The sequence below is a fragment of the Sciurus carolinensis genome, chromosome 5 (genome assembly GCF_902686445.1).
Source record: "Sciurus carolinensis chromosome 5, mSciCar1.2, whole genome shotgun sequence".
NCBI lineage: Eukaryota > Metazoa > Chordata > Mammalia > Rodentia > Sciuridae > Sciurus > Sciurus carolinensis.
Genome location: NC_062217.1, coordinates 165,871,450 through 165,894,995, shown reverse-complemented (window position 1 = coordinate 165,894,995; position 23,546 = coordinate 165,871,450). Strand labels below are relative to the sequence as shown.

The following is a 23,546-nucleotide window of genomic DNA, read 5'->3' as shown; positions in this document are numbered from 1 at the left end:
GGCTGGGGAGATAGCTCAGCTGGTAGAGTGCTTGCCTCCTAAGCACAAGGCCCTGAGTTCAATCCCCAGTACTTGGAAAAAAAAAAAAAAAAAAAAAAAAGGGGTGAAACTGCTTGAAGTCTGAGCCTCAGTCTGTGGGATGGCTACTCTACTGCTGTCAGAAGTCCAAACTGGAATTCCAAGGTACTTAACCAGAGTCCTTCCGCCTTGGTATACCCCAAAATATGATTTTTGTACCCCAAGCCCCTAAGCAAGCCAGAACCCCTACTGTCACCTCTTCCACCTCTTAGTCACCACTTTCTGCCTCAGAAGATTAAGTGGCGGCCAACTCCAGACTTGACTTTGCTGTCCTCCCTTCTTGTTCTGGAATCTTGGCCCCTCATGTTTTCACTTCCTTGGTGGATCTCTTCTACCATTAGATAGTTGGGGTTTTTTGGGTTTTTTTTCCCTGTATTTTCTGTATTTTGCTTTATTTTCTAGGCAGAGGGCTGGTATACAATAAGCTAGTTCCCTATTACTGAAAGTGGAAATCCCCGTCATGGTATTGTAATGAAAAACGAGCTGAGCTGAGAACTTAATTGGATGGGGACATAGTGAGAAGGAGAGGAGACTTCCCAGCAAGAGGAAACACTGGGTGAACTATTCAGACCTCTCCCTTCTCCTTCCGGATGCCTAATTTAGATTTAAGAAATTCTAAGAGGTAAATTAGAGGAGCTGAACAGTTTTGTGGGGGAAATAATACCTAGAGCCAATAATTAGTTTTTCTGAAAATAAATTTTTACGTTCAAGGGAAATTTTCATTTTAAAGTAAGACGAAATAAATGAAATGCCACAGACACTGCAAAAAGGAATTTAAAATATTACTAACACTAGCTACATGAATCAGACCAAATATTAAAATCAGACATGTGCACCTGAATGAAAACAAATAAATACAATACAAATCACGCACAGAGCATAAACAAGATAATTCAAAACTTTCCAAAACATAGCGCCTTTCCAGAAGACTCAGGCTGGCTCAGAAACGGCCCCTGAGTTATGTGACCATATGTGAGAGCCATATTTAAATGTCACTCACTGGCCAATCCAGTTTGTAGATTTGGAAGCAAGGTACAACTTTTTGATAAACTGTCTCCTTCTGACTGAATCTCTCCTTCTGACTTGAAAGCCACAGTAAATGGACCAGAGTTCTAGTAGGGAAAAGCTCACGGAAGGTACTCACTTCCCATAACTGATTGCTGCCCCTGATTCTGCTTCTGCTGCTGCCCCTTCCCCTTCCCACTTCCGGTTCCCCTTCTTTCCTCTCCTCTTCTCCCAGTCCCTCCTCTTCCTCCTCTTTTTCTCCTTCTTCTTGTTGTCTGGTTCTTTAGGATTCATTTTTGACTAAAAAACAGGTCACTTTTTACTGCCTAGCTAGGTAGCCAAGGTCTAAATCAACATTAACATAGTTTTGGCAGACACCAATGCTGCCATTCGGGGACAGACCCTTAATGAGCTTCAGAGGGGATGTGCAAAGCCTCAAACAAAATCCATTCAATAAAGTCCCATTTCATTAGCAACTTCTGTTTTATTCAGCCTCAGAGAACTCTTATACATTCTGTGGTTGCATTTCAAACCGGAGTCAAATGTTCACAGGGCTTTCTCTGAAAAGAGGTTCATCAAAGGGTGAATCCATCAACACATCTATCTTCTATCCATACACACACGTGCACACACACAACTGGAAACAACCCAAAAGTCAAACAATAGAGGGCTAAGTATTGATTTCATGGAAGATTTTATTTTTAGTAACAGAAAAATTTCAAGATCTTGGAACTAGAAAAAGCAAGTTTCCAACATTATAATGTGATCCCATTTGTATAAGAAAAAATGCAAAATGAGAGGATGGAATCTATTTTATTCTTATTTTCTCACTTATACTTTTTTGCATTTTCCAAATTTTTTAATCTAACCTGGTATCAGGGTTTGTTCTGTAGCTACCTACCTAAGGTACCTCTCAGAGTTACCAATCATCAATAATAGATTTCCACAGAGAAACAAAATAGGGCCACAGAAAGAGGACTGAGGCAGAGCAGGAAGCTTGTAATCAAGTCCCAGCCTCACCCTCACTCCTGCCTCACTGCCCACCAGCCACACGGCCCCCGGGAGCCCCCTGCTCCCCCCTGTCGGATGGAGACCACCCAAGGATGTGAGGGACAACACGTTCAGTTGGCTTGATTTGTTTGGTGCAGGACTCCTAACAGCAGGTTGTATACCATAATACGTATGATTTTTCTTTGCCAGCTTAAAAATGAGAAAAAAAAAATTCATGTGGAAAAAAAATAAAAATGAAAATTACGAAAAAATGGAGTTCTTCATCCCTGTCCAGCTTTCCTCCCTTAATGAAGGTGCAGAGCAAATGAAATGAAGTTCATGAATACCATCTGCAAAGCAGAAGTGCTTTTCTTTTTTTTTTTCAATATGTGGTGCTGAGTACCGAACCCAGGGCCTCACACATGCCAGGCAAGTGCTCTGCCACTGAGCCGACTCCAGCCCCAGAAGTGCTTTTCAAGAAGAGGGATCATCGGCCACTACTAGAGAGGCTCTTCAGGTTCCTGTGCAGCTGTGACTCCAGCTCCCAAGGGTCAAGGCCGTGTGTTCTACGTGGGGTGAAACTCCTGTCTGCACTGTGCACCTGCTGCCCCACACGTGAGCATGGCAACCTATAAGAGGACCAAGGAGGAGAGCGGGACAGGTGGGTAGCACCCAGCAACAGAGAGAAGACAAGACTTTTACAATAACCATCACAATGAACACACCCTCCCCAGGTCCCGGGTGGCATGTGATCCACGGAGACCAGAGGCAGACAAAGGCAGAAGCTGCTGTGCAAGCCATGTCCACCAAGGAGGGATGGGCTCCCCCTTTTCAGCTGCTCACAATCTCCTCTCCCTTCCAAATGCACCGATCACCAGAACATCGATCGTCTTCTGGAGAGATGTTGTCCAAACATGGGGAGAACAGGAGAAAAACTTGTAAGTGAAACTTTGAAATTTCATCTCATTTTTAAATTTCTGCTCCCTCTCTCTACTCTGCCTACAGTTTCACCACTTAATCATTATGTGATCCTGGACAAGCCAAGCCACTTTTCTGACCTGTTCCCTCACCTGTAGATTGACTCTGGGTCACTCCTGCTGCTAACATTGGAGTGAGGTATGAAGTAGCTAATCAGTTTTAGACTCAGGTGGGATACACATGGACTTGCACCCAGGAGACTGAGACTCCAGTCTTGGACGTGTCATTATCTACAGCTGTGACCTCCTGCTCCCCTCTCAGATCACCTATGATTCTAAGGAAGACTCCTGACCCCACTCCAGCCCAGGATCAGCTGGACCTGTCCCCTGTTCTTTCAGACCTGTTTACAGGCAACCCACCTGTTGTCACTGTGGAGGGACGATGCAGCTTCTGCAGAGCGCTGACTATATAAATCGTACTGCCAGCCTGCCAAGGACAGAGGTGCACCTGGATTTTCTGACAGAATCAGATCTACACTGATCTGATCCATCTATGAGTTTTTCCTGTCTGATACACACCTGTGGCCAAGACTAGAAATGACAATGATGAACAATATACAGCATACACTCATCTCTACCCATTTTTTAAAGGTTATTTCTAAAAATGTGATTACTGAGTTAATAGATATGGACTATTGTAAGACTTTTGATACATTATTATGCCAAATTGCTTTCTGGAAAAAACATACCAATTAATGTCCCTACTAGCAATGTGAGTTTATTTGCCCATCTTTTTTTTAGTACCAGTTAAACTGGGCACATGCCTATAGTACCAGCACTCAGGAGGCTGGGGTCCAAGATCACTTTAGCCCAGGAGTTAGAGACCACCCTGGTGACATAGAGAGATCCCTTTACAAAGGGGGAAAAAAAACCCACAGTTAAAAAAAACCCACCTTTTTAGAGTTTACTTTACATTTTTGAGATAAGTAAAGAGAATGAACATTTTCTTTCAAGTTTACTGGATTTTTCTTTTCATATTTTTAAGTTGTTAAAAAAAAGTTCATCATGATAAAAATGTGAAGACAGAGCCTGCAGAATGGGAGAAAATTTTTGCCACCTACACCTCAGATACAGCATTAATCTCCAGGATATGGAAAGAACTCGAAACATTAACACCAAAAAAAACAAATAACCCAATCAATAAATAGGCTAAGGAACTGAACAGACACTTCCCAGAAGAAGAAATACAATCAATCAACAAATATACAAAAAAAGTTCAACATATCTAGCAATTAGAGAAATGAAAATTAAAACTGCACTGAGATTTTATCTAACTCTAGTCAGAATGGCAATTATTAAGAATACATGTAACAATAAGTGTTGGCAAGGATGTGGGGGGAAAAGTACACTCATACATTGCTGGTGGGACTGCAAATTGGTGCAACTACTATGAAAAGCATTATGGAGTTTCCTTAGAAAACTTGGAATGGACCCACCATTTAACCCAGTAATCCCACTTCTCGGCATATACCCAAAGGACTGAAAATCAGCAAACTGTAGTGACACAGTCACATCAATGTTTACAGAAGCTCAAATCACAATAGCTAAGCAATGGAACCAGACTAGGTGCCCTTCAATAGATGAATATATAAAGAAAATGTTATATATATTTATATATCTATATATACACACACACAGACACATATACACATATACACGCACTATGAAATATTACTCAGTCTTAAAGAAGAGTGAAACTATAGCATTTGCCAGTAAATGGATGGACCTGGAGACTATCATATTAAGTGAAATAAGTCAATCCCAAAAAACCAAAGGCCAACTGTTTTCTCTGATATGTAGACGCTAACACACAACAAGTGTGTGAGGGTTGGGAGAGAGTAGAAGTTCATTGGATTAGACAAAGGGGAATGAAGGGAAGGGAGGGGAGTTGGGAATAGAAAGACAGTAGAATGAATCTGACATAACTTTCCTATGTTCATTATGAATACACAACCAGTGTAATTCCACTTCACGTACAACCACAAGAATGGGAAGTTCTACTCCATGTATGTATATGTCAAAATACACTTTACTGTCAGATATATCTAAAAAGAACAAATTGAAAAAGAAATTCATCGTGAGAAAATCTGTGAAGCAGATTTCATTGGTTTTGAACTCAGGGTGGGCATGAATGTACTTGGACTTCCAAGCAATTTCTTCCATAGCTAAGTACATGGGAGATAATTCTAGACATAAAAAGTGACCACTTTCAAGCTGGTTGGAACTTGTACTACACAAATCTAAAAAAATCTATAAAATATGTTACATATTCATTTCCCTTTGGGTCTTGGCAAATGGAAATTTAGGTCCAGTTTACTGCACATGATCGCTCTTGCAATTCAAGAAAGTCTTCCGGAACTTTCGGATATGCCAGTGCAGAGAATTTTGATGTTTTTCTCTCAGCCCTGAAGAAAGCAATGACGAATTGGGCTCTAAGATCCAGCTGCAGACTCGACTTAATTCTCTGCATATATGCAGGACCACGTATGAATTAGAGATACCCAAGGATCCAGGAACCTTGACCTTGATGTGTTTCTTCTGAGGAGACATATTTCTCTTGAGTGTCAATGTGATCAATTCGACACTCATCCCATTTGACAACAGTTGAGCTTAACAGACTTATTTTCAGTTAACAAAATTATTGTCATTAAATAGAGGATAAAACTGTTAGGCCCAGGAAATAAAAAGTGATAACAGAAGGAGTCATATACAGTGATCCAAAGTCACAGACATACAGACCTGGATGTTGACAAAACTCATTTAGAAAAGGGAAAAAGGTAGGACGATCTAAGGAGTGTTTCTGAAATTTGCTGTAAAATGAAAAGTGGCATCAGGTAATGAATTCTGAAAAAAGTTAAAGGTATTCTGAGCTGAAATGAGAAGGCATCAAAAAAGAACAACACAGAGGAGAGAGTCTATAGAATGGGGGGAAATCTTCACACAGCACCTCAGATAGATCTTTAATCTCCAGGATGCATAAAGAACTCAAAAACTTAACACCAAAAAAAACAACAATCAATAAATGGGCTAAGGAACTGAACACTAAGGAAGTGTCTTCTTCACAGAAGAAGAAATACAATTGATCAACAAATATATGAAAAAATGTTTAACATCTCTAGCAGTTAAGAGAAATGCAAATTAAAACTACACTGAGACTTCATCTCACTCCAGTCAAAATGGCAATCATCAAGAATACAAGTAACAATAAAAGTTGATAAGGATGTGGGGGAAAAGGTACACTCATACGTTGCTGGTGGGACTGAAAATTGGTGCAACCATTATGAAAAGCAGTATGGAGATTCCTCAGAAAACTTGGAATGGGTCCACCATTTGACTCAGTTATCCCACTCCTTGGTTTATACCCAAAAGACTTAAAATCAGCATACTACAGCAATGTAGTCACATCAATGTTTAGAGCAGTCAACTCACAGTAGCTAAACTATGCATCAGCCGAGGTGCCCTTCAACAGATGAATGGATAAAGAAAAGCAGTATGTATATACAATGGAATATTACTCAGCCTTAAAGAAGAATGAAATTATGGCATTTGCTGGTAAATCAATGGAGCTGAAGAATTTCATGCTAAGTGAAATAAGCCAGTCCCAAAAAAGCAAAGGCTGAATGTTTTCTCTGATATGCCGATGCTGATTCACAAATAGGAGTGGGGGTGCTAGGGAAGAATAGAGGTGCTTTGGATTGGGAGGGGAGGGGGAAGGGGGCAGAAAGGGTAGTAGAATGAATCAGACGTTATTACCCTATGTGCACATATGATTACCAGACTGGTGTGGTTCTACATCATGTACAACCAGAAGAATGAGAAGCCATACTCCATTTATGTATGATATTGTCAAAATGCATTCTATGGTCATGTATAACTAATTAGAAAAAATAAAAAGAAAGAAATAAAAAGGGGAACTCTGAGCATGAGTGCGTGTTCCTGTTCCAGGACTGGAAAGAGCTGCTGCCCAGAGCTGAAGGAAACAAAAGGTCTCCCCCTTTCCCATGGCAGAGCGCTGGCCTGGTTCAGCCCCCAGAGCCACAGAACATAAGAGCAAGTGGAAGGAGCCTTTAAGGCATAGCCAGACACAAATTGCAGGAAGTTCTAATGCAAATGACAGGAAAGGGACACTTCAAAATAGGCAAATTAAGTCTCTCTAGTCAGAGCTATCATAGGTATAAGAGAAGCAAAAACAAATGTCTTGACACAGGTAAGCTGGAGGGGTTCAATCTTTCCACAGAGAAAACGCTCTACAACAGGTTTTCATTCAGATGAACATAGAGCACCAAATCCAAATCCCTGAAGTGAATTGTACTTCCCACCGGCAAGGCCGCCTCCCCGGGTGGCAGCATGTTCTAGAAGAGGGCAGCTTCTTTCCTCAGCAGCCGCAGCCAGCGGGGCATTGCGGAGCACTGGAGAGCAGAGGCTGAAGGCGTCATTTACATCTCTAGCTCCGACGCAGTTCACGTGGGCCAAGGTGCAACTGAGATCAAACACTTCCGCCCTGCAGTGCCTGTCCTCGCTGGGGAGGGTGCAGGAGCGCAGGGCTGCGGGGGCCAGCGGGGACGGAGGGAGGGAGGGGTCCTTTTCCGACTCTGGCTGTTCCTCCCCTTTAATGTCCTCTGAGGACAAAGAATGAATGAATAACTGCACTGTTTCTACAGAGGGAGTAGAGAGACTGCGGAGCAGACAGGCAGGATGGAAATGCTGGACCCGGGGTATGGGGGTTCGGAAAGACCTGAGGATAAGCAGAGGCGTCAGGATGGATGGAGCCAGAGGACGCCCAGCTCCCAGGGCTCAGCAAGCAGAGGGTAGAAGTGAGAATGGAACCACCAAGTGCCCAGGGATGGGGACACAGGCCAGGGACTTCCTGTGGTCTTTTAGAACATCCTACCAGGCATGGTGGTGCACACCATAATCCCAGCAGCTCGGGAGACTGAGACCGGAGGATCACAAGTTCAAAGCCAGCCTCAGCAACTTAGTGAGGCCCTAAGCAACCGAGCAAGACCCTGTCTTAAAATTTAAAAAAAAAAAGAGGTCAAGAAATGTGGTCCAGTGGTTAAATACCCCTGGGTTCAATCCCTGGTACCAAAGAAAGAAGAAGAAAAAGGAATAAAAAGAATGCATTTATTCTCACTTTTCAGTCCAAAGGGTAGTCATAGAAAACATGGATCCTGATCAGAGGTTTCCCCCTCTGGCACTGAGGATGGAACCCAGGGCCTTGCCCATGCTAGGCACTCTACCACTGAGCTACATCTGCAGTCCTTGGATCCTGTTTAAAATCATATTTTAAAACCTTCATTAACACAAGGATTTTATCCCCACATTAAAAAAAAAGTACTTGAGGCAAAACAGCAAATAAAAAGGTATCTTTTGAAAAGACTTTTTGCTTGTACAAAAAAAAAATTCCACTGCCTAGGTGTTTGCAAGAGAGGCAGGCAACTTGCAGTATTCGAAAAGACACCTTGGCAGCAGAGGCGCCCGTTGTTCTCATTTTTGGGTGTAAGCACACAGGTCCTCCCCTGCAATGCCTTGCAGCCCTGACAGGACAGCTCGTCTACCAACTACTCTGAGCCTCGGTCCTCTCATCTATAAACAGGGCAGATGCTAACTACCTCGGCCCAGCTTCTGTCACCATGATGGGAAGGAGCTTGAGCTCGCAGGGCCTGGAACACAGCGGACACCCAACAAACCAGAGTCCCCTCCCCAGCTCTGTTCACCTGCCGCAGTTCCGAGGCAGAGTGTTCTTCGGAATAGTTGAGCAACCTCAACTGGCGAGTCTACGCTGGAGGGAAGCAGAGGCCCGAGAGAAGGCTGGGTGTCGGTTTCAAGAGGCGCCAGCGCCTTCCAGCACCCCGCTCGACAGTGAATGCTATCACGCAGCCACCAGAGAAAAAGCACCACTGGAAATGCTTTTAAAATTGTTTTTACAATTTTTACAGCTCGTTCTGCACTTCACTTCATTTCTTCAGTTGCCCCACGTGTGACGCCTCCACCTCAGGTCTTTCCACAGGTGCCCCTTCACCTGGCCTCTGTACTTACCTTTTAGGCACCAGATACCACCACTGACCTGGGAGAGCAGCACAGGGGTGCATTACGCCATCCGTGTGCTTCTGGGCGTGTGTACACATCACGTCCCTTAATAAGGTCTTAGAAAGGTGTTCGTCAAGGGCTGGGGCAGCTCGGCAGCAGAGCGCCTAGCACCACAAGGCCCTGGGTTACACACACACACACACACAATCACTCTGTAACACAAGAAATGAAGGAACACAGTGGGCCATCCCAAGTAGACCAATTCCATGTCCTTGAACCTGAGCTGCAGTTCAACTCACCCTCCTCCCAGGTGGCAAAACTGCCAAGAGCAACCTAGTTCCCACCAGACAAGTGCCTGGCACACACTGCGGCCCAGCACCAGGTGGCGAGATGCCTCCAGAGGCCTGAAGCCACAGAACATGAACAAAGGCCATCATCCTGGCTTGTCTGGGACAACCTGACCTCCAGGACTCTTCTTAGAAGTCACACCAGGTTACCATGTCCTGGTCATCCCCCCAGGACAGTGGAATCTACTCTAATGCTCATTCTTGAGGGTCCGTGTCAATCACACCTTTCAGGAAACACACTTACCTCAGAAATAACCGCAGCCTGTGTCATTTCCTTCTCTTTTAATCATGCTGTTTTGACAAAGCATGTTTATCTGCTTGGATTTGAGAAGCACACGTGACTGTCAGACTGGGAAAGCCACGGCCACTCGTATACCTACAGCATCAGCTAACTCGCCAGGCCCGAAGTCCCGTCAGTTTTAGGATTCTTCTCCTCAGAGTTCAGATGCTAATGTTTTTAAAGTTTTGTCCCAAACTGTACATGAAACCCTTGCAGAATGACTAAAGGCTTGACCCCCACCCCCACCCCTGGAAGACAAGAGCGTTAATGGTGATCAGGGACCGGGCAAGGTCCCCGGGAGGGGCGAGCTGCTCTGCTTGGTCAGCTGTTCTCCTCTGTCTGCAGGCTGAATCTGAATGTCTTCAGTGGAAGGGTCCTGCTGCTTTTTAAAACCCTGCACACCACCCAAAGGGTCCTCTCAGGTCTCTTTCAGGTGTTAAATCATGGTTTTGACTTTAACAAGTATCTGGAAAGTTCCCTACTCTGGAAGACGCTCTGCTAGACATGGTCCTGACAACAGTGAACAAGACTTGACTCCAGACTCTGCCCTCAGGGGACCTAGAATGTTTTTGTTTTTTAAAAGACTGTACAGTGATGGAAAAACAGGTCCTCAGACAGGTTCCAAAAATTCTATTGTTTCTTCAGGTATTAAAATGAAATGGGAAGAATCCAGACACTCCGCTGGCACATTTCTCCCGTGGACTCTGGCCCAGGAGGCCTCCCCTCCACCCACCACTCAGAAGGCCAGCAGAACAGAACAAAGGAAACCCACTGTAAGCTGAAAAATCAAACAGGACTTTATTAAAATATACATAAATAACCCCCATTTTTCTTTATTTCATCAGTACTGGGGAGTTAAGTGAAAATTAAGTGAAAAGCAATTTGTCCTGGCATAGAGAAATGAAGGCTGAAAGGGCGTCAATAAATCTGTGTTCCAGCCCAGATCTGCCACTATCAGTCTGGGAAGGCCATTTAGCGTCGTATCCTCATCTAGAAAATTGAGGCGGTTGCAATATATGCCATCTGGGGCCAACTGCGGCTCCAAAATTTTGCTGTTCTCATTCTGTTATTAGCAGCAAGTTATGAAGTTCCTGTATTAACTACAGATATAGTAGAAATAGAAAGGGAATGACACGGAACTCACGGGTGGTGGTTGTTGTTTTTCAGTACTGGGGATTGAACCCAGGGGTGCGCTACCACTGAGCCACGTTCCCAACCCTTGTTAATTTTTTATTTTAAGACAGGGTTCTCAATAATTGTCCAGGCTGGCCTTGAACTTGCGATTCTTCTGCCTCAGCCTCCCAAACTGTTGGGATTACAGGCATGCACCACCATGCCTGCCTCAAAGGAATACTATTAAAGGAAGACATACGAATACAGAAGTTTGCTGCTTAAAAAATCTTGGATGTTACTGTTTTATTCACACCAATTAGAATATATATATACACAAAAATGTGTATCATATGTAGCTTTTAAAAAATTCCATGTTCCATGAGAACTATGTAAACAATGTAAAATGTTTCTACTATGTAACAAAAGAAGAAAATCACCATGTAGGATTAGGAAAATATTTAGATAATTTGATGGTAAAGCAAAGTCTAATATTACAGAGCAGTCTTTTCTTGAAGTCGCTTTACAGCCTAGAAGCAATACATTTCATACTTTCAAACACTTTGGTATAAGTGAAATTAATACAAACCAGACACAAAACCCTCTACTTTGGTTCTCACATTAAGCACAACTTCAGCAATGAGGCAACTGCCCGCTCTCTCCGACGACCAAATGAAAACCTGCCATTTGCTCCCTCCTCCTAATGCAGGGGGGCACTCCCAGCCCACCATCGCAGGACTTCTGGGAAGTAAGAGCACTTCACAACCAGGCTTCACCACACCACAGACCCAGCTTGAACTGTAAGTGACCTTGGTCACTTCCTCTTCACAGAGAGGACCCTTCATCAAAGCAGCTCAGAACCACAATTCACACTGAAAGTATAACATGTTTCTTGAAAATCATGTTACTATAGTTTCTCAGGAAGTCCATACTTGAATAAAAGAACATACTGCGCTAATAAAAAGAAAAATGTAAGTTTAATAGCCCACTGACGGTAGTTTTTCAGAAACAGAAATAACCATTTGCATGCTACAAATATTTCTTCATTGAGCTCACACTTAACTTTGACAACTAAACAACTAAACAGATCTGAGGATTTTTTCATTGCATCATTTTTATAATTACATTTTCTCATCCATACTGTCCAAATGCAGTACTGATTTTTTTCATTGCCTTTTCATTCCATGTACTGTCTTCTGAACGAACCCCACATCTGAGAAATGTGTGTGTGACTATCGATGCATCACTTTCCAATCATCTGTCACTGCAGCAGACTGGGAACGTCCTTGGAGGGTTCTTCACCAAGGTGATTTATCCCGGGACTTTCTGTGAAGAGAAGAAAGTCTTAAAAAGAAAACTTAGTAAACATCACAAATGTACAGTGAGAATGTAATATAACAATGCACCGTGGCTCCTTTCTGAAGGGGCTGGTGCTCAACCTTCCTGAACAAACCCTGCAGACAGCAGCCTGAGAGCGCACGGCTCAGGCATGCCATCCAAAGGCCCCAAGGGCACAGGTGCCTTCAGCAAGTGGACGAGCACAATCATCTTTGTAACAAAGTAAGTATGGAAAATGAAAGACAAAATCTTAATTATCACTCAGGTTAATTTGAGGCTTTTAAAAGAATTTTTAAAGAATAATTCTGGAAAAGGAATAAAAGGAAATAAACATGAAAATATTATTTATCTTAACTGGTCTCTGAATGAATCAAGCATAATATTTTCAATTATTTTATTTATCAGTTTAGTATTAGGAACTTAGGTTCTAGACTAAATTTTATAAGCAAGTACATGAGGAATAAAGGCAGAGTGAACAAATCCTGTGTGAGATAAGGCCCTAAGGTTTTCTTAGTAGGTAACTTCAAATCCTCAGATTGCTTTTTTTTTTTTTTTTTTTTTTGAGTTTTGTTTGTTTTGAGAAGGCAGATAGAGTCAGGAAAACTTAAATCATTTCAAAATTGATTGGCGATAAGAGTCAAGACTTTGGTATACTGAAAACTTGTATTGCCAGGTGTTAAAAAGTATAAAATTACCATTATTAACACACCACAGAGCATGCCACTGTTTTACGTACCACAAAAATGAAAGATACCCAGGAAAGAGGCTTGAAGGAGTCAAGCTTCACAAGAAGTAGGGACATCAAATGGCCACAGCCATGATGAGACGTAAAAAGAAAAACCCTCCATGCAAAAGGGATAGTGAAAAAGCCTCACAGCTCTTCTTCGACATGAGACAAGGGAGGAGATTCCCTGAACATCAAGTGGTACCCCTGCCCACTCCACCTGAAGATTCTGGGGTCTGGTTCACACTAGCAGCAGGGACCAAGAAGCTCAAGGAGAAAAATCAGCCTAAGCAGACGTAGGTGGGTAGTGCCCCCAAGTGGCTGGCACAGGTCAATGCATGCCCTCTTAGAACCCAATTCACAAACAGCTAATGTTAAGATGCATTCCAAACTGAAGATGTTAAAATAGGGAATACATGACTTGAAATCAATGAAATATGATGGTGAGATAAATAAATCAACAGAAGAGACCAAAAAGCCCAGAAAATGGGCTAAGAGTATAGCTCAGTGGTATGGCTTACCTAGCATGCATGAGGCCCTGGGTTTGATCCCTAGCACCACACATGCATACGTATATACAAGAATCTGGAAAACAAATGCCAATGATAAAGGGTGCATTATTTAATATATGGCACAGGCAAAAATTATTAAAGTAAGAAAAAAGTTAAATCCCTCTTGAGACCATGTTCTTGTAAATTATAAAGTCAAATGAAAAAAAATAACAAAAAGAAAATAAATATCTAAGTAATAACTGATCTTAAAAAATTGGACTACATTTTCTAAACATGCTCCCTAACTTGCCCTACAACTCTAAAGCATAAGCAAAAACAAAAGGCAAATACTGAACTGGAAAAAAATATTTATAATGATAAAAGGTTAATATCTAGCACAAGAAATAAAAAGCAGGAATCAATAATTGGGATAGAATCAAACTAAAAAACTTTTTTTCAGCAAAGAACACTATTAACAATGTGAACAGAGAGCCTACAGAGTGGGAGAAAATCTTTGCCACACATACTTCAGACAGAGCACTAATCCCCAGAATCTATAAAGAACTCAAAAAACTCTACACCAAGAATACTAATAACCCAATCAATAAATGGGCTAAGGAAATGAGCAGACACTTCACAAAATGAGCAATCAACACATATATGAAAAAAAAGTTCAACATCCCTAGTAATAAGAGAAATGCAAATCAAAACTACCCTAAAATTCCATCTCACCCCAATGAGAATGGCTATTATCAAAAATACAAGCAACAACAGGTGTTGGTGAGGATCTGGGGAAAAAAGTACACTCATACATTGCTGCTGGGGTTGCAAATTGGTGCAGCCACCCTGGAAAGCAGTATGCAGATTCCTCAGTAATCTTGGAATGGAACCACCATTTGACCCAGCTATCCCACTCCTTGATCTATACCTCAAGGATTTAAAATCAGCATACACAGTGACACAGGCACATCCATGTTTACAGCAGCTCAATTCACAATAGCGAGATTGTAGAAGCAACTTTCAATAGGTGAATGGATAAAAACACTGGTACATATAACAATGGAATATTATTCAGTCATAAAGAAGAATAAAATTATGGCATTTGCAGGTAAATGGATGGAGTTGGAGAATATCATGCTAAATGAAATAAGCCAATCCCCAGATGATTTCTCTGATAAGTGAATGATGATACATAATGGGGAGTGGGGGCAGGTAAGGCAAGAATGGAGGAAGGATGGATTGTGTAGAGGAAAATGAGGGGTGGTGAGGGAATGGGGGATAATGAAAGATAATGAGACAAACATCATCATTACTCTATGTACATGTATGATTGCACAAATAGTGTGACTCCGTGTACAACCAGAGAAATTAAATGTACCCCATTTGTATACAGTGAATCAAAATAAATTCAAAAAAAGAAAAAAAGGTTAATATCTTTAAAAATCATAATTATAAATCAGTAAGAAACAAAAGTAGCCTACCCCACACTTCCAGAAAAGATATACAGGGGTCAGGAACAAGCAATTAACAAAAGAAGAAATACAATCAGGCAGGTGTCATACACCAAAAATGTTCAACTTCACTAGTAATGGAAACGTAAGTTAAAATGATACAACAATCCTAACAAGTGGCAAAATTTTTAAAAACAATAATACCCAGTGTTGGCAAAGGTGCTGAAAAACTGCCACTTACGTACTGAAAGCAGATGTAAAAACTGAGCAGCCTTTCTGGAATGCAAGTTAGCAAAAAGTATGAATCAAAAACCTTGCAAAATGCACAATGTTCCTAAGTCTAACAATGCTACTTCTAGGAACTCATCTCAAGCAAAAGGTCAGAGGTATGCATAAAGTATGTGAAACTACATTTCAGAATTATATTACGTGTTAAAGGAAAAATTTGGAAAATCGCCTAAAACCCAACAATGGGGGATAAATTAAGTATTTTAATAAGTAGCAAAACTATAAAATGGAATGCAGTGCAACTATTAAAATATGTATCACAGAAGCACTGTTCTCACCAGTAATAAAATAATCTAAATGCCTATCAGTAGAGGACTATTTTAAATAAATTGTAGTTCAACATTCAACAGAATACATTACAAAGAATGAGGCAGTTGTTCTCTCTGACTGAAAAGATCTTCTTCCCCTAGACTTCCCCCGGCTCACTTGATCCAAGGCCACTTTACCAGAGGATGTACCTGGCCCTCTTCTACACAAGAGCAACTTGCTCCCACCCCAAGCACACTACTACCCTCCTTACCCTGATGCACTCTCTGGCACACTTCAATTGTTTACTGTCTCCCCTGGAGGAAATAAGACCCTTGAGGGCAGAGACTAGTCCACTGCTGTGAACTCCAGTGCCTGGACTAGTGCCTGGCACTTCGTAAGGCACTCAAAAAACCACAAGATGGATCCATGGACAGATGGATGGGTGCCTGGATAGATGGATGGATGCATGCATGGATATACGGATGGACAGATGGTACCCGGATATGAAACACTCTCCAAGATACAAGGTAAGCCCCTTGCATCACTTTGCCATCATTTGCCTTTTTTAAAAACAAAAAATTTTACTGTGTGTAAGCAGAAGTATGGAAGGATACAAAAATAAGATGGTCCTTCTGGGCTGGGGTTGTGGCTCAGTGCAGAGTGCTTGCCTCCCATGTGTGAGGCACTGGGTTCAATTCTCAGCACCGCATATAAAGAAACAAAAAAATAAATGTCCATCAACAACTAAATAAATATTTTTTAAAAGATTCTTAAAAAAAGATGATCCGTCACTTCTGTCACTTCAAAAAGCTAAATCAAGGGTTTATATAATCCATTCAGAAAAGCAAACAAGCACTGCAACTATACCCCAGACCCACAAACACACACAAACGCACATGGTATAGACTGATGTGGGAAAATTATACAACATCTTAAGCAGAAAAAACAAGCTATAAAATAGCAAACAATTAAAACAGACTTAGAAAAACTTTAACATTTTTGTTTGGTAAGATTATGGGTGGTTTCTGCTGCTGCTTATTCTTTCCGGTATTTACTTTCTTTGTTTTGTGTGTGTGTGATACCCAGGGGTACTCTACCATAGGGTCCTAGCCCCAGTTCTTTCTTTTCTTTTTTTTTTTTAATTTTGAGACGGATTCTCAGCAAGTTGCCCAGGCTGGTCTCTAAAATGCAATCCTCCTGCCTCAGCCTCCTAAGCAGTTGGGGGCAGGCACATACCATACCCAGCTCTTTTCTATAGTCTTACATCTCAAGGCCTTAGAAAAAGAAGTAAAACCAAAACTAAAATCAGCAGAAGACTGGAAATAATTAAAATCAGAGTCAAAGTCAATGAAATTGAATTTTTTAAAAAATCCAACAAAATCAACAAAATAAAGTTGTTTCTTTGAAAAAATAAACAAAATTGATAAACCCTAAGCAAGTTAACCAAAACTCAGATTATTAAAATCTGTGAGAAAATCAGGAACTATTTTGAAATTTTATACTCCAATAAATTAGAGAATCTTGGAGACATCAATAAATTTCTAGAGTTAACCTACCCAAATGTTATCAGGAGGATACAGAAAATTTAAACAGATCAATTTCAAGTAATGAAACTGAAGATACCAACAAAGTCTACCAACAAAGAAAAGCCCAGGACTGGATAAATTCTTAGCCAAGTTCCATCAGACCTTTAAAGAAGAACTAACACCAATCTTCCTCAAATTATTCCACAAAATAAAGGAAGTAACCCTTCCAAATTCATTCTATGAAGCTAGTATCACCCTGATAACCAAAACTAGACAAAGACACATCAAGGGTAGAAAAACTTCAGACCAATATCTCTGATAAACACAGATGCAAAAATTCTTAATAAAATACTGGGAAACCACATACAAAATACATTCAAAAGACGATGCACCATGGTAAACCCTGCGTTCATCCCAGGGATGCAAGGTCGGTTTGACATTCGGAAATCAAAAAATGTAATCCACCCATAAAGAGACTAAGGTTGCAGTACAAGTCACTGTTGTGACTGCTGTTGAAAGCAGCTTCAAGTGCACACAGCACTTGTTTCACAGTGTGACAGCACCGACCAACTCCATCTCGGGGCGTGCCCTTGCCCGGCATGACCTCAGCAAGCCACACTCCTAAAGGCACCATTCTCCAACCAAATCCTCCCATTCCATCTTCCAATCACTGCCTGGGGTGTTCCCCACTCCAGTCTCTAACCTCTACCTGCCACCAACTCTCTGTCACCTCCCATTCCTATCCCGCTTATCGGCTAACTCCTAACCCTGGCAAACTTAAATTCCTGCTTGCTCTGAACCTCTCCCAAGCTGCAGAACATTGCTTGAGAAAAGTCAGGCAAATGTGCCAACTGAACTCACTTCAAATACATGACCAAAATACCAAATTTTGAACTCACTTCAAAGGTATGACCAAATACCAAAATTCAGGCCTGCAACACAACCCTAATACCCTCGGCTGGTCAATCCCCTTTCCCACAGAGATGATACCATCTGCTCCTCTCTCCTCCAAGCTCTCAAGCCCGCTACTGGTGACGACCTTCCTACACACTTCAGAGAGAAAGCTGAAGCAACCCCAGAACCCGCCCCCTCCCATCTGCCATCTGTCTGAACCCTACGCCCTTCTCCAGGGCAGGGAGGCTCCTTTCCCAAGGCTCGACGCGCCACCTTACACTGCCCCCTGCCTCACACCTCACTCCTTCCCAAACACTTCCTCCCTCAAGTAGCCCCTCACACACTTACGTCATCAATTTCCCCCTTGGTACTGGGGTACTTATTCCCGCTGGCAATCAGCACACCTTACTACCATCCGCCGCCCCCCCTGCCTTACTTCCACACTGTTTACAGCAGAGCTCCTTCCTCACTAATCCCCCACCTCTTCTCAACCACCTAGACTCCTGCAAAGACATTAAAACGGCACTGGTCAAAGACCAGTGATGCCCCATCTCTTCCTGAATCCCATGGCCAGTCCTCGGTCCTCTTCTTGTCTAACCTCTCAGCAGCACCTGACACTGACTGAAGCAATCTTCCCTCAGCTTCCTTGAGATCACAAACCCCTGGGTTTTCTTTGACTTCACTGGCTCCTCCTTCTCCACCCGTAACTTATTCTAGGTGAACTCACCCAGTCTGCACTTCAAATGGCAAGTAGAGGCTCGTGACACCAAAGTTATCTTAAGCCGAGCTTTTCTCTAAGCTTCAAGCCAACATCATTAACTACTGACTGGACCAAACGAACTACTCATCCCCACGCCCCACACCCCGCCACACTGCTCCCACCACAACCTTGCCAGGGAAATGCACGTCGTCCACCCGATTGCTCACGTCAAAGCCCTAAGAGCTATCTCGAGTTCTTCTTTCCCCCATATCCCCCAGCAAATTCATCAGTAAGTCATGAACTTCTCTTCCTCCAGGACAGATCCCAGTGCAACACCTCTCACTGTGGCTACACTGTGCCCGAGTCAGTCACCACCAGCCTCTTAACTAACCTCCCCGCTCCTTTCTGGACCCACTAACAGGACACCCTCCACCCAGCACCCCGCAAGCTTTCTAAAGAGAAACCAAATCATGTCACTCCTCTTCTGAAAAGCCTGCAGTGTTTTCACCCCACAAGAACCTGAAATCAAACCTGCCTCCCTCTCTGACCCCTCACCCCCCACTCCGCCTTCACTTACGCGTCCAGCTACACTGTCTGCTCCCCCAAGACCTCTGCAGCTGCTCTTCCTGCTGTTGGATTGTTCTTCCCCGTCCCCTCACATGTCCACCTCCTTCTCACCCAACATTCAAATTTCAACTCAAATGTCATCAACCTCAGCCAGGCATTTCCTGGAAATAACCCCCATGTTATGGTTTAGATGTGGTTCCCCCAAAAGCTCATGTGTGAGATAATGCAAGGTTTGGAGAAGAAATGATTGGGTGATAGCCTTAACATAACCAGTGAATTAACCCCTGATGGGGTTAACTGAGTGGTGACTGAAGCCAGGTGGGGTGTGGCTGGAGGAAGTGGTTCATTGGGGGTGTGGCTATGGAGTATATATTTTGTATCTGGAGAGTGGAGTCTCTCTCTCTCTCTCTGCTTCCTGATGGTGTGAGCTGCTTCCCGTTGCCACGCTCTTCCACCATGATGTTCTGCCTCACCTCAAGCTCCGAGGAATGGAGCTGGCTTTCTATGGACTAAGACCTCTGAAACAACGAGCCCCTAAATAAACCTTTTCTCCTCTACAATTGTCGTGGTCGGGTCCTTTAGATGAAGCAGCAAAAAAGCTGACAAAAATAACCTAGTCACCCTCTATCACTTCCAATTTAATCTTTCCCACCAAACCTACCAATATTTGAAATTGTGCATTAGGGTTCAGGTTTACTGTCAATCTTCTCCCTGTAGAAGGTAAATCCCTTGAAGGTGAGAATGCAATCTTGTTGACCACTCATCCCCAACACAAAAATGGGTGCCTGACACACAGCAGGTACTGGATAAATATTTGTCAATCAAGTGAAAATCTGGACTGTGATAAGCTTCTGACATTACATTCAGTTTATTTTAATATTATAATATCAGAAATGGTGGGAACTAATAAAATAATATATGGTGTGATTATGAAATGGTTTTTTAGACCAAACTATTCTGTTGACTAAGACTTCCTAATATACGGCATTAAAAAAAAAACACTGAAAATTATCTAAATGTTCACTAAAAGGAAACTGGCTAAACAGATGGCACTCAGTCAGACAATGGATTATACACAGCCAATAAAGAGAACGACAATGTCGCACACACGCTATCGGAATGCCAAGCGAGCTGCCTGGCTGATGGAAAACAGCCAAGGTGCAAGACAATATATTGAATGAGATCCCTTTATTTTAAAATGCATGAATATTTACTTGAATATGTGCAGAAAAATTTCTCTGAGGAAACCCCAGTGAAAATGGTTACCTCTCTAAAATGAGAAAGTGGAGGCTGAAGGGAATCTTCATTTGTCATTTATACCAGGAAGCCAAAATGTGCTAGGAGCTACTTTTGATTTTGGCAATGTAGAGGTCAGCACTTCATATTCCACTCTTTCAAAGGCTTTAAAATTTCTAACTTTTTAAAAGTAATGCATAATCTAGGGATGAAAAACAGGTATCCAGTGTCTCAGGAGGACAGTTAGGAACACAGAGCATGGCAAAAACACAGACTGGCTCATGCACCACAGACTTACCCCTCTTCTCTATTTCTTCCCTCTCTAAAGACTGGGAACACTTACGAGTGTCACCTTTATTAGGTGGACATGGGACTAGTCCATAGATGTGAGTCCATAGTCTGGCCACACTTCTGCTTTTCGAATTTAAAGGAACAGGCAAGGTAGATGCTGCCCTGCTCCTCCTCATTCATGCCACGGCTACAAACACGAAGACTGGAACTACGGGAGCATCTCATAACCATAAGACAGCAGGAGCTGACACTGACACAGGAAGACCCAGCATTCCAGGGGTTTAACGGCATCATTCAACAAAGGAACCGTTCCTGTCACTGAAGAAAATTAAACTCCACTCGCTTAAAGTGTTGTAAACTGAGTAATGGGACCTATATACCCAAAAGAATTCTTAACTGACATTCCCAGGATCTGTTTTTTTAAAAAAAAGCTAAATTCTATGAAGATTTGGAAAAAGGTTAAAATAAATCAGAAATACATACTACAAACTAATTGCCTTCCTTACTGTCTATATTCTGAATTTAAACAAAACAAACAAAAAAAATGCCTCCGAGGAATCAGAAAAGAGTAAAGAGAAAATCATAAGTCAAAATCAGCTCTATACAAAAAGAAAGGCAAACATTTAAATTTTTTATATATAAAAGAGATAAACTCACACAGTAAAATAGAAGTCGGATCAATGCTGCGGCTGCTCTGGACTAATGTTCATTGTTCGATAAATTTCTTTAAGTAGTAAGAGGGCAGTATCTTCAGATTCCCTACCAAAAAGAAAACCATATTTACTTAAGAGACAATTAGTAGAATTAACTCTATGCAAAAAGGTGGTAAATGCAGTTCAGTTGTTCTATTCAACTCTAACGAGAGCAAATGATGGCAAGGCAATGTGATCTCACAGCTAACCTTAAAAATTACAGAACAGTCAAGCCCTTGATGAAGTCATGGGGAAGAATGGCTTTCCCAAATCCACACTCCCACTACGAAAGACTCCTAAAAAACACTGTGCAAGTACCAAAGATCTCTGAGTAAAAGTAGGTGACATACTGCCACCTTGTGGATAAATTATGCAGTTTAGAAAGATTATAACAAGTTGGAAGCATATACTGCAAACCAATTCCCTTTCTTAGTATCTCTATTCTGAATTTTTTTTTTTAATTAAAGGAGAAAAAGAATGATTTGGGATATACAGGAGTTGGATTAATAGTCCATGACAAATATTGAATCAGTAAAAAAAACTCACTAAAACTAAACTGCTGCTATGTGCCAGCACCTAAAGTCCACTCTAATGTTAACAAAGTGAAGAATACTTACCAATAGCACAAATGACTCTGAAGAGCGAAAAGATATTCATTAAAACTCTCTATTGGCTTTTCTTGAAGAACGTAATCAATTCGGCGGCCTCCGTTTAACATTCCAACCTTTCCTAAGTAGTCCTCATCCTTGGAAAAATCTGGACTTTCAACAATCTTTTCTGCTAGAATTTAAACCATTTCAATATCAAAGTCAATCACTTAATCATTATCCTCTGACTTTAGCTGACTTTCTGGGCTCAATGAGAATATGGCTTGACACACGTAGCAACTGGGGAGCTACCAGGCTCACTCCCCATTCCTCCAAAGAACAGGGAGAGAGAGAGGAGAAAGAGCCAACAGCTGACAGAAGTTGTGGAGATAAGGGATGAGAAAGCATTGCAGAGAGAAAGGAAATAGAATTAGAATCTGAAAGTCAAACACATCATGGCACAATGACCTGACATTGCATATGAAGTCTATAAGGACATAATTAAACAACAGTATCAGGAAGATAATTTCTTTGAGTCTTTAAAATGCCTGAATACAAACACTTCTCAACTCTGATATTCCATTCTGGCCTTAAGAATCTCAACAAAATGTTTAAAAGTTCAGTAACTAACAATTAAAAACCTAGTTAACAATGAATGACATTGGATTTTGAAGTAATACACTTGATGGTATAGTTTACCATGACAAATTCTCCTTTATAGGAAGGGTCTACACAATTTCACAAAACAGACTAGCGAAGAAAAGCATCATTAAGTAATTTACAAGTGTTATGATTCATATAAAACATTTGTACTGGAAAATGCCTCAAATGTCAAATTTACCTTCAACTACTTGCTTTTCTTCTTCCTCTTTGATTTGGTTGGCAACTTTCTCCAATTCTTCTTGCAACTGAGTTGAAGAGGTATGAGCGCGGGCAAACTCATTCAGTGTCTGCCAAGCACTTTTCAGAGAGCTAATAAAACCCTGCTTCAAATCAGATCCCATTCGAGAGAGACTTTCTTTCAACTCTAAAGAGATCAAGATGACACATCAAGTTAATCAATCACTGGGTAAAATTCCATGTCACAGAAATTAAGACTCTCTTCAGAGGATCTGAGTGAGAATCTGTTCTCCCTCCCTTAAACCCAAATATACAGAATATCTCCATCAGAAAGTCCATCATGATAAAATGCTGTGATGAATCTTATTCTGTCGTTTTTTATCTTTATTTTTTGGTACCAGGGATTGAACCCAGGGGTGCTTAACCACTGTGCCATATTCTTCTGCCTCAGCCTCCCGAGTCCACATCCACATCCCTATTCCTTTTTATTTTTTACGTTGAGACAGGGTCTCATTAAGTTGCTTAGGGCCTCACTAAGTTGCTGAGACTGTCTTTGAAATTGCAAACCTCCTGCCTCACCCTCCAAAACTGCTAGGATTATAGGTATGCACCACCATGCTCAGCTTGTTCTGTCATTTTTTTTTCATGACTAAACTTGATTCAGCCCAAGTCTATAAATTTCCCCTATCCAAAAAAAGTTTAAATATTTCGAAAAATAAGCAACATTCATATGCACTTTTTATTGGAAGTTTTTTAAAAATGGGCCCATGAGACTAATAAAAAAAAAAAATCACTGCTTTTCTAATTTGTAATAGTGAAATGGTTTTGAAAATTTAAGATTCTGATATAACTACA

At 41.6% G+C, this 23,546-nt stretch overlaps 1 protein-coding gene across 3 annotated transcripts in view; it reads right to left on the bottom strand.

Moving 5' to 3' along the window:
- Positions 1-10,481: 10,481 nt before the first annotated feature.
- The window catches only part of Sec23ip (SEC23 interacting protein), a 44,185-nt gene continuing 31,120 nt past the window's right edge, over positions 10,482-23,546 (bottom strand). Inside the window, exons 16-19 of one of the 3 annotated variants that reach the window (XM_047553548.1) lie at positions 22,693-22,878; positions 21,882-22,041; positions 21,230-21,331; positions 10,482-12,143 (exon numbers count right to left, since the gene is read on the bottom strand). In XM_047553548.1, the coding sequence (XP_047409504.1) occupies positions 21,250-21,331; positions 21,882-22,041; positions 22,693-22,878 (428 nt within the window). In that variant the 3' untranslated portion in view covers positions 10,482-12,143; positions 21,230-21,249. Of the gene's footprint in view, positions 12,144-21,229; positions 21,332-21,881; positions 22,045-22,692; positions 22,879-23,546 lie in introns of all 3 variants that reach the window. The other 2 variants (XM_047553546.1, XM_047553547.1) reach the window with 2 other exon arrangements.